This window comes from Nicotiana sylvestris, chromosome 6 (assembly GCF_000393655.2).
Source record: "Nicotiana sylvestris chromosome 6, ASM39365v2, whole genome shotgun sequence".
In the NCBI taxonomy this organism is placed as follows: domain Eukaryota; kingdom Viridiplantae; phylum Streptophyta; class Magnoliopsida; order Solanales; family Solanaceae; genus Nicotiana; species Nicotiana sylvestris.
In genome coordinates this window covers 178,737,591-178,749,176 of record NC_091062.1, presented here as the reverse complement: position 1 = coordinate 178,749,176, position 11,586 = coordinate 178,737,591, and the positions used below count along the sequence as shown (strand labels likewise).

The window sequence follows — 11,586 nt, the reverse complement described above, 5'->3', positions numbered from 1 at the left end:
GGGAGACCAGCAAAGAGCTAAGGAAGAGAGTTGACACCTTGTTTAACCAAAAAGTGAAATTTCGGTCAAAACTTTAATTTAGAAGAACTCGGGTTACTGATAATCAAAAAATGTATAAGAGAAAGTAATTTGGCTAGCAATAAGATAATTGAAAGAAGATAAAGTAAACCAATGTATTCAGATAGTTTTTTTTTTTTTTTTACAATTGACCCATCCTTTCCCTTTTATAGCTATCTTGGAAATATGCGTTTTGCCAATCATTGTATTTTAATACAAATTCACTTTTATAAGACCATTATATATAATTAAAGACATTAAATGCTACGTTACATAATCATTGTATTTTAATACAAATTCTCTAACGTTTTTAGTATAATGCTCATTAAATACTGTATCTATACTCTCTTGTGTTGTCAGATTCATTCTCCTTGATTCTTGGACTTAAATAGGTACATGCGTTGAATCTTTTGAGTATCCACTCGTGCCTCCTCTTATGCCTCTGCTCGTATCTGTTGCAACTCGTGCCTCTTTGCCAATCATAACTCTTTGACCAGACTACGTGTCATGACACGTCATCTTCTTATCACTTTAATATGTAAACTCATTTTTTTCCAATACAGATAGTCCCCCCACTTGCCATTTATACATAAATTGAATATTTGAGAAGTGAAATTCATTAAAACGAAAATTTTTGTCACCATTAATGCTATAGCAGAATCAACGCTTCATTTGTCACTTCTATTTAATGCTCTTCACGCATGACACCCTTTTATTGGTTCTGCAACTTTGCAACATTTTTTAGGGATTTTTCACGGCTTCACTGATCATGAAGCGTCAGTTCTCATTATGACTTTTCCATCATTGCACCTTTTCCTTTGACGGTTGCTTAGCAGTATAAACATAGTTTTCTTCTTTGTCTTTATCACATAAAGTTCTCAAAATATTCAGTTCTTGAATCGTTGTTTGTTTCTTCCTTGTACTATCATATCTTTATCAAACCCTAACCCTAGAAGGGTCCCCATAATTGATAATTTACCTAATGCCCCCAGTAGGAGCAGAAGGAGAGGTAGGCTTCGTAATTTAGGATCTTCATCCTTGCGTGGTTCTTCTCTTCCTTCGCCTAGTTCTGGCCCTTCTTCTAGAACTAGAGGTTCTCTTTCACACAGATCTTCTTCTAGAGGTAAGGAATCTTCTGAACCTCTTCGTGAACCTTTATTAGAGGAGATAGTTCCTGCGGAACTATCCTTCTATAATGACAGAGAATCTCTTAGAAATCAAATATCTTTTTTAGATCGTGCTGATATCTATCCCACTCAAATCACTGAAGGTTTGATTTCTTTAGTCCGTAGAGACTGCCATTGGAGTCATGACTTTCCTATCATTATTCCCAATCCGAATCAAAGAATTACCTCTTACTTAACCGACTTTTCCTTTGTATATACGTACCCTTTCACATTAGCATTCAAACCTGCTATTGATCCTGTTATTCTCGAGTTCTGTCGTTTCTTTGATGTTTGCTTAGGTCAAATTGGCCCAAAAATATGGAAGGCTGTTGCCTATTTGCGGCATTTGACCAACATAGCCAGTGTGCCTTTTACTTTTCCACATCTAATTCATCTTTACTCCCCTAGACTCTTTCGCAATGGTCTTTTTGCACTAGTAGCCAAGAGCAAAAGAGTTCTAGTTAGCCCTGAAGATGACAAATACCGTGGCTGGTATGCCAGGTTTGTTGCTGCCCCCGCTGTTGGTCTAGTGGGTGATGAGAACATTCCCTTCCTTGAGAAGTGAAATTTTGCACGCGAGTCTTCTAACTTTCTCGTACATTTTTCTTCAATTTTATTGATTTTTCTAATTTTACTTTTCTTTTCTAGCAACCATGCGAGTTGTGGAAGATGTTCCCAATTTTCGTGATTGGGTAGAAAAGCTGCTGAGTATTGCACCAATGGATGGTAGATCTTGGAAGACCTTTTCCCAGCGTTTTGGTTGGAAAGTAAAAACTCATGGTAAGAGCTTTTATTTTATTTTACATATTGTTCTTTCCTGAACTTATCTCAATCCCTCTTTCTATCAGGATTTGCTATTCGAGGAGTTACTGCTGAGGTGGTCGCGGCTTTTCGTATCTCTATGGAAAGGGCTCAAGAAATAATTCTAGGCTCTTCATCTAAAAGAAAAGCCATTGATGACCAAGATTTTGAAGAAGAGGAAGACGGGGGTTCCTTGGTAACAAGGCCACGGGCTCGTAGATGCATTATTTCCGATGATGAAGCAGAAGCATCCCCCTGCTGTTCTATTCTTCTTACCGAATCTGTTGAAGCCCTGGTAGTGATCCCCAATGATATTGATGATGCTCCCGCTACTGCTCATGATTCTGTTGAGCAGTTTTTTGACCGCGGGTTTGGTAGTGAAAGTTTAGGTCCCGTTTCTGATGAATATCCCTTGGCTTCTTTTTCTCCTCTCGTGCCTGTGACTCCTACTTCACCGATTATGGCTGCTTCCGTTCCTCCCCAGGCTATTTTTACTACTTTTACTGTTCCTCCTTCGACAATTCCTCATCCACCTACTCACCGTGATGAGGTTGGCTCCTCAAGTAGGAGTGGCGCTATGAAGCAAGTAATTATTGAAGTCCCCGCTGAGGGCAACCTTTTAAGGAAATTGGGTCAAGCAGATGTGTGGCTAAAGCTCTTAATTGGTCCTGCTAAGAGAGCCAAGCTAGAGAGCTATAGTCCTTTGACCTTGATGAATGACATTGTTCATGCTTCTTTAAAGGTATTCCTTTTTTCTAACTTTTACTTTGTCATTTTTCTATCTTTGGGATTCTCATTTCCTTCCCTTTTCCCTTTTTAGACCAATCTCATCTGCACGGAGATGATGAAAAGGGTTACCCTCTCAGAGCAGTTAATGCGTGATTACTAATTGGAGGCATATAATTGGAAGGAACAGTATGAAAGTCTTCCGATCGACGTGGAGTACTTAGAAGAAAGTAAAAGTACCTTGGAGTAGCAGGTGCGGGCTTTGACTTTGGAATTGGCAGTTGAAAAGGCTTCCTCCAGTCAAGCAGACAAGGAAAAGGTTTGTCTTGAAACTTCTTTTTCCGAGCAACTTTCCAAGGCAAGTGAAGATATTAGAGAGTTGAAGGCTCTCTTGGATGCAAAAGAAGCCTTTGCTGGTGAACTCGTGCAGAATTTGACTCAAGCCTAAGAAGACCTCCGAGTTTCTTCTGATAAGGTTTGTTCCTTAGAAAATTCTCATGCCTCTCTTCAAACTTCTTATGAATCTTCCTTGGCTGAAAATGAAAATCTAAAGAACGAAATCGCTGGCTGGGAAAGAGATTATGAGATCCTTGAAGATAAGTCTGTCATTGAAGTAAGTTTGGCGTTTTTGAACTCTCGTCGTGATACCCTTGTTGAAGCTAGCCAAGAGAATTTTAACTTGGAATATGAGTTAGCTAAGATCAATGAAAGTATTGAGAAGAGTCAGCAGAACCAAGATTTTCCTTCTCCCGTGGTCGAAGCTTCCGCAAATGTTGAAGATGATACGAGTATCACCACTCCTCCAAGCCAAGTTGAATCTGTTGCTGTTGATGTACCTGCTTCAGTTCCTTCATCTTGTCAGTGACAAGTTTATGTTTTTTGAATTCCTTTGTGTCTCTTTTTTTTCTTTTTGGAAAATTGTGGTTAAAACCCTTGATCTCATTTGAGGATTTGTTTTGGAAACTTAAGTCCCCAGACATTTTATGGGGCAATATGTATAAATAATTTTCAGTTTATGACTAAGTTCATACTTAGTCTAAGCTTTTTAATATTAAGAAGTTTTTTGTTACTATTTGAACTTCTGTTTTGTTTATTCTTGCCTTTATTTCTAAGGACTTACTGAATAACTTGCATTTTTACTCTTCAAAAAATGCTTCTGTTAACTTCATGAATACTTAAATTAATCATGAATTTTATAAAAGATGGCCCTTTTATATGCGACACTTAATGAAGAAAACGTCTCAATTTCATAACGGTGTTAATATACGATAAAAGAAATAGGAATACACATGTTTCTTGAAATAACTTTGACAAGTTTTTATTTGAACTTTGTCTAGTTCTGAATAACACTTTACATGTATTTGAATTACATCTATAACTTTCTCGTAACTGTTTTTCTTATAATAGATTTTAAAAAGAAAAATAAACACGAGGTTTTTATTTATAACCCGTTTCAGTACATTGCCTTTACCCTAGCTATGGTAAGGTCTTTCTTTAGGCTTAGCTCGTGACTTTGCTCTGTACTTGACTCATTCATTGAGTGAACTTTTCAGGCTTGATCTTTGATTATTTTCCAATCTTATTTGCCTTCATTATACACATGCCTGTGTATATTATATAGTCCCCCAAGTATTTGAGTGTTGAAGTATGAAGCCTAGAGCACTTGATTGTTCCTCTCATTTGGTCCTTTCCCTGAAAAAGAAAAACATACGAGACTCGGAGGTGCGATTATAGATGAAGACTGCTTAGTCCGTTTGAATTTATATCAGAATAATTGTAACCCTAGATCGGGAAGTTTAATTTATTCCACGTGCCTTGCAGGTCGTGACTCATCATTTTGTACGGGCTTGCTTTTTGCCTATCATCTAAAATCATTAGTAAAATTTAACAATTCAAAAATTAAATTTTAAAATATGGATACCTAACCGTGGGTATTCTTTAGAAATAGTATCTCTTCAGGTGAATAACATTCCAATGTGAAGGTAGTATCTTGCCATCCATTGTTTCCAGCTCGTATGCTCCTTTACCTGCAATATCATGAATCCTATAGGGTCCTTCCCATGTTGGACTTAATTTCCCTGCATTAGCTGCCTTCATAGATTGAAAAACCTTTTTGAGCACGAAGACCCAATTTTGAAGAATCTTAGGCGTGCTTTTCGGTTGAAGTATCGTTCTATGACATGCTTTTGTGCTGCCATTTTTATCAGTGCAGCTTCCCTTTTTCCTTCAAGTAGATCAAGATTTATGCGTATTTCTTCATTATTAGACTTTTCTGACGCTTGTGTAAATCTTGTACTTGGCTCTCCTATCTCAACTGGAATTAAAGCTTCAGCTCCATAAACCAATAAAAATGGTGTTTCTGTCGTACTTATTTTTGTTGTTGTGCGGTACGCCCATAAAACACCAGGTAACAATTATGGCCAATTACCCTTGGATTCCTCCAAACGTTTTTTTAAATTGTTGATAATGACTTTGTTTTTTGACTCAGCTTGTCCATTACCCACCGGATGATAAGGTGTGGATGTAACCCTCTTGATATGCCAACTTTGAAAAAACTCTATAATTTGTGCGCCTATAAATTGTAGGCCATTATCACACACGATTTCCTTTGGCACACCGAACCGACATATGATATTCCGCCAAATGAAATGTCTAACTTCTTTATCTCGTACCTGTTTGAATGCTCCTACCTTCACTCATTTAGTAAAATAATTAGTGAGTACGAGCAAGAACTTTACCTGTCCTTTTGCTTGCGGTAGCGGACCCACGATATCCATCCCTCATTTCATAAATGGCCACAGTGCAATGACCGGATATAATAACTCCGTAGGTCTATGCATGTTATTACCGTACCTTTGGCATTTGTCACATTTAGCCACAAAATTTTCGCTTCTTCTTCCATTTTAGTCCAGTAATAACCTGCCCTAATCATGGTTCTTACCAGTGATCTTCCTCCGGTGTGATTTTCACAATGCCCCTCGTGTATCTCTCTCATTACATATTCCATCTGTGAAGGCCCGAGGCACCTTGCTAAGGGTCCACCGAACATTTTTCGATAAAGATTGCCTTGCTTTAAACAATATCGAGCAGCGTTTTTCCAAAGCGCGTGAGCTTTTTTCTTGTCTTCAGGGACGGTTCCATATTGCAAAAAAACAACAATCTCGTTCCTCCAATACCAGTTTAAGTTATTAAAATTTACCTCATTTTTGTCTGGATCGAGCACTAAATGAAACAAAAGAATTACGGAAGCATTTTCATTGCTTGCCACGTCTGATGTATATGCGAGATTGGCTAGGGTGTTCGCCTCGACATTTTCATCTCTTGATATTTGCATAACATTCCAGGTTTGGAATTGCCTGATCAGATCGCGTACCTTCTCTAAATATTGTTGCATTCGTGCTTCCATGGTTGTATAAGTCCCCAGCATTTGGTTAGCCACTAGCTGCGAATCACTTTTGATTACAATCTGATTAATGCCGAGTTCCCGTGCCAGTTCTAAACCTGCAATTACAGCTTCATACCCTGCTTCATTGTTAGTTATAGAACGACATTTAATGGCTTGTCGAATGGTTTCACCCGTAGGTGGTACCGAAACAATTCCCAAGCCTGCACCTTTCACATTAGAAGAACCATCAGTGAATAAGGTCCAAATTCCCGGATTAGAGCCGTTGAACACTTGCAATTCTTTTTCTGCTTCCAATTGCATTCATTGGATAAAATCAGCCACGAAATATGCTAAAACTTGAGACTTAATCGCTGTTCAAGGTTGGTATGTGATATCATATTCACTCAATTCTATGGCCCACTTAGGTAACCTACATGACAATTCATGCTTGTGTAATATATTGCGTAATGGATAAGCAGGTACTACAGCAATAGGATGACATTGAAAATAAGGCCTTAATTTTCTAGATGCCATGATTAATGCAAGTGCAAGCTTTTCTAATTGAGGATACCGCGTCTCTGCATCTAATAAAGATTTGCTGACATAATAGATCAAAGATTGTTTACCTTGGTCCTTATGGACTAAAACAGCATTTACCGCTACTTCTGAGACAACAAGGTAGATGAGCAGTCTTTTCCCAACCTTTGGTTTTGCGAGAAATGATGGATTTAATAAGTATGTCTTCAAATTTTTGATTGCCTGTTGACATTCCTCATTCCATTCGAAATGATCTTGCTTTTTAAGAGCTTAAAAGAATTTAAAGCACTTTTCTGATGATTTAGAAATGAATCTTCCCAAGGCTGCAATTCTTCCCATCAACCTCTGTACTTCTTTTTTACTTGTAAGTATGTCAGGGATTTCTTCAATGGCCTTAATCTGTGTGGGATTCACTTCAATACCACGGTTAGAGACAAGAAAACCTAAAAACTTACCTGATGCAACATCGAATGCACACTTCTCAGGATTTAATTTCATATTAAATTTTTGCAAAATCTGAAATGCATCAGACAAGTGTGATATATGATCCCCTGAATGTTGCGTTTTGACGAGTATGTCGTCTATATAAACCTCCATGGTTTTTCCTAAATGTTCTTGAAACATTTTGGTCACCAGTCTTTGATATGTTGCGCCAGCATCTTTAAAACAAACGGGCATTACTTTATAATAGTAAGCCCTCCTGTCTGTTATAAATGAAGTTTTTTCTTCATCCACAGGATCCATTTTGATCTGATTGTATCCTAAATACGCATCTAAAAACTTAATAATTCATATCCTGCAGTAGCATCAATTAGTTGATCTATATGCGGTAGGGGAAAAGAATCTTTAGGGCAGACTTTATTAAGGTCTGTGTAATCTACACAAACCCGCCACTTACCATTCTTCTTCGATACCACAACAGTATTGGCTAACCAATTAGGATACTTTACCTCACAGATAGACCCAATCTTTAGTAATTTTTGAACCTCATCTTGAATCATCTGATTTTTGAAAGTTCCTTGCTTTCTCTTCTTTTGTTTGATAAGAGGATACGATGGGTATGCATTTAATTTGTGAGTCATTACCTCCAGTGGTATTTCTGTCATATCATAGTGGGACCAAGCAAAACAATCCACGTTAGTTTTCAAAAATTCAATAAACTTACCTTTCATGTTATGGCTTAGATTGACCCCTACGTAGACTTTCCTATCAGGCCATTGTGCAAATAACACCATAGCCTCCAATTCTTCAATTTTTGTCTTGATATTTTCGTTTTCCTCTGGTTCTTAAATGGTATCTAGCCTTGAGTCCACATCAGTTTGCCCTTGTTTAGTTGAGGTTTGTGTTGTAGTACCCTCAATTGGATTCTGTGATTGCTATTTTTCTTCGTTTCTCGTACTTGAATCTGCTACAAAGTTGATGTTCCTGGATGTATGTTGGTCCCCACGAATTTGAAATATTCCCCATGGTGATGGAAACTTAATAACTTGATGCAAGGTTGACGGAACGACATCCATCTCGTGGATCCATGGTCTCCCAAGGATCATATTGTAAACCATCTACATATCTACTACTTGAAACTTTGTATCTTTGACAACTCCTTTTGCGAATATAGTAAGTATTACCTCTCCTTTCGTCATGACACTGGAATTATCGAATCCAGATAGAGTATGCGCCTTTGGTATTAATTTATCTTTGGCTTGCATCTCACGTAATACTCTTAGTAGAATAATGTTCACAGAACTACCTTGATCAGTCAAAAGTCGTTTTACATTAGTATCATGTACAAATAGAGATATTACCAGTGCATTATCATGAGAAGATAATACGTCATCCGTATCTGCATCATCAAACGTAATGCTTTCTTTCTCTAAGACATGTCGCACCCGTTTGCCTTGGGTAATTGTGACTTTGGAAATTTTATTGGCTGTTGTGTACGTCATACCATTGATGTCTTTACCTCCACTTATAACGTCGACGGTCCTTTTGGGAGAAGGTGGTTTAGGGGGCTCCTGCCTATTCTTCATGTATGCTTGCTTACCTTTCTTACTGAATAACTCGGTGAGATAACCCTGTTTTAATAAATGATCAACTTAACATTGTAAAAACTTACAGTCTGCCATTTTATGCCCGTGAAATTCACACCAATGATCAGGATTGCGCCTGTTTGGATTCGATCTCATCTCCTTTGGCGGTCGTACCTTGTCACCCATGCTTCTAAAAATAGCTACGAGTTCGGAAGTGCTCACATTGAAATTATAACCGCCAAACCTCGCTTTCAAGTTTCTATTATCATCTCGTGACTCACGCGTGTTTCAATCATTCCCAAATCTTGATGACGATCCCGACTCTCTATTCCTCGACCTGTGATCATACCTTTGATTGTCCTGTTTTGACTGTGGGTTGTTTCCCACTGGTCCCATGTATGGTTCGTACCTATCTTTACCGGACCTTTTTTCGATTTTTGCCCGTCTCGAACTTACCTTTTCTTCTTTTTGAGACCCGATCGGTTGTTTTGAGCTCTAGCGCATCGTTCAACAGTCTAAGGCCATGAGCAGCTTCATTTCATGTATTCTGACTTGTACACGTGGTCGGAATTGAATTTCGAGAAGTTCGGAGTTAATTTGGAAAGAGAATTCTTATTTCAGAAGCTTAAACTTGAAAGAATTGACTAAGATTGGATTTTTGAGTAAATAACCTTGGAATCGGGATTTAAAAGTTCCAACAGGTTCGTATGATGATTTCGGACTTGGGCGTATGTCCAGATCAGGTTTTGGAAAACCCGGGAATGTTTTGGCATCCATTGTGGAAGTTAGCATTTTGGAAGAAATTTCATAAGTTTGGCATGAAGTGCATTTCAGTGTTATCGATGTCTGTTTGGGATTCCAAGTCTAGGATTAGCTCCGTATGGTTATTCTGGAGTTGGGAGCGCGATCGAAAGTGAATTCGGAGGTCCGTAGGTCATTTTGGAGCCATTTGGCTAAGATAGAAAATTGAAGGTTTTTGGGAACGTTTGACCGGAAGTGGACATTTTGATATCAGGGTCGGATTCCGATTCCGGAAGTTGGAGTAGGTCCGTAATGTCAAATATGACTTGTGTACAAAATTTGAAGTCAATCGGACGTGATTTGATAGGTTTCGGCATCGAAAGTAGAAGTTTGAAGTTCTAAAGTTCATAAAGCTTGAATTTGAGGTTGATTCATCATTTTAGCATTGTTTGGTATGATTTGAGGCCTCGAGTAGGTCCGTATTATTTTATGGAGTGGGTTGGCGTGATTGGACGGGGTCCCGGGGGCCTCGAGTGTTTTTCGGGTTGTATCGTGCTCTTATTTGATGTTTCAACATCATTTCTTTGGACATAAAGGGGTACCACATTAAACAAATGAGCTCCAAATTAAGTTTTTATTGAACCATTAGATCCGTATCATAATTATGGAGCCATAACAAAAAGAATCGTCAAATTTGGACATCATATGAGGGAGTTATGTTCATTTCCGTGTCGGAAAAAATTATTGGTTACTGTCATAACCGCAGATGCGGTCATTTTTCCACAGATGCGGGACCGCAGATGCGGAAAGTGCTGAAGGCACTGGGGTTCTTTTAAAAATCGAAGTTTGGCTCATTTTCACTTAATTTCTTCCATGGGAGCCAATTTTGAGCAACTTTGGAGTGTCATTTTCATCACCAAGCATGAGGAAAGTGATCTCTACTAGTGTTGAGTATATACAAGGTTTATATATGGATTTAGACATGGAAAATTGTAGAAAAACTTTGGGTTTGAGGGAAAACCTAGAAAACTAGTATTCTTGGATTTTGACCACGATTTTGTGTATGGAATTTAGAAGAAATCGTATATTTGAGTTCATGAGGATATGGGTAAACTTTATCTTCGAAAAATTTCGGATTCCGGGCATGTGGGCTTGAGGGCGTTTTTGTCAACTTTTTGAACGGGGTTAGGAATTGTTATAAATTGGACTATAATGAGTACCTTAGCATATATTAATGGGTTTACATAATTTTTGGCTAGTTTTGGAGCGTTGTGCATCGATTCGAGTCTTCGAAAGGGTGTGGAATGCCGGTTATGGATCTTCGGAGCAAGGTGAGTCTCCTTTCTAACCTTGTAAGAGGGAATTGTCCCCATAGGAATAATGATTGAGTAATTGTTGCTAAATGCGGGGGCTACGTACGCACTAGGGGATGAGAGTCTGTGAGTAGCTACTATTATGTTGATTGTACGGGTAGCTTAGGACCCACATCATGCTTTATTTATGAAAATCTCTATATTATCTTGCTAATGAGATCACTTAGGATATGCTAGATACTTGAAAGGGAATAAGATCAAACTTGTATACTTGTTGAACACTTGTATGGCATTATTGAATATTAATCTGCCTTTGTGTGTATTCTTGATATTGCTTGTTATTTGTGGATCGGGTCGATAGCCTCAGTATGAATAGATACATCTATAGGCACACCGTCGACCCTCGGCAAGTGCATAGTCTATTTCTGTTGGATCGGGCCGTCGCCTCGGCATAGTGTGCGCATGAGTATGTGGAAACTTATACTTGCATTTTTTTGCTAACATTCTGTAAGGTAAATTGTTAATTGGAATATTGAGAAGAGTATGACTTATACTTCTTGCTATAAACTACTGCTTATTAGTGATTTTCCATGATTAGTATAACACTTTGATATACTGTTTGACCCTAATAAGTATCAAGTCGACTTCTCGTCTTTACTTCTTCGAGATTAGATAGGATACTCATTGAGTATACGTTGTTTTCGTACTCATACTACACTTATGTGCATTTTTGCTGCACATGCATATGTATCTCTAGTGTCCTACTGGGAGTAGCAGCATGGTTGATACAAAGACTTGGGTGAGCTGCACTTCTCGAGGCGACCCGCAACCAG

General features: G+C 38.3%; 2 protein-coding genes across 2 annotated transcripts; both read right to left on the bottom strand.

Moving 5' to 3' along the window:
• Positions 1-4,688: 4,688 nt before the first annotated feature.
• LOC138871746 (uncharacterized) lies at positions 4,689-6,456 on the bottom strand. Its single transcript, XM_070149644.1, has 3 exons — positions 5,604-6,456; positions 4,931-5,064; positions 4,689-4,841 (listed from the first exon to the last, which is right to left on the bottom strand). Exons 1-3 carry the CDS (start codon positions 6,454-6,456, stop codon positions 4,689-4,691), a joined length of 1,140 nt encoding a protein of 379 aa, XP_070005745.1.
• A 1,775-nt stretch (positions 6,457-8,231) lies between these two features.
• LOC138871745 (uncharacterized) lies at positions 8,232-8,885 on the bottom strand. Its single transcript, XM_070149643.1, has 2 exons — positions 8,874-8,885; positions 8,232-8,744 (listed from the first exon to the last, which is right to left on the bottom strand). The coding sequence occupies exons 1-2, from the start codon at positions 8,883-8,885 to the stop codon at positions 8,232-8,234; spliced, it is 525 nt and encodes a 174-aa protein (XP_070005744.1).
• Between the last annotated feature and the right edge of the window lie 2,701 nt (positions 8,886-11,586).

Bases quoted from the DNA above. Each gene is read 5' to 3' on its own strand.
- LOC138871746 (XM_070149644.1), bottom strand. From the start codon at position 6,456: ATGCAATTGGAAGCAGAAAAAGAATTGCAAGTGTTCAACGGCTCTAAT. The intron at 5,065-5,603 runs GTACGGTAATAA...CTTTAATTCCAG, and splicing joins AAATGTGACAAATGCCAAAG to TTGAGATAGGAGAGCCAAGT. The intron at 4,842-4,930 runs GTCATAGAACGA...CAATCTATGAAG, and splicing joins AAATGGCAGCACAAAAGCAT to GCAGCTAATGCAGGGAAATT.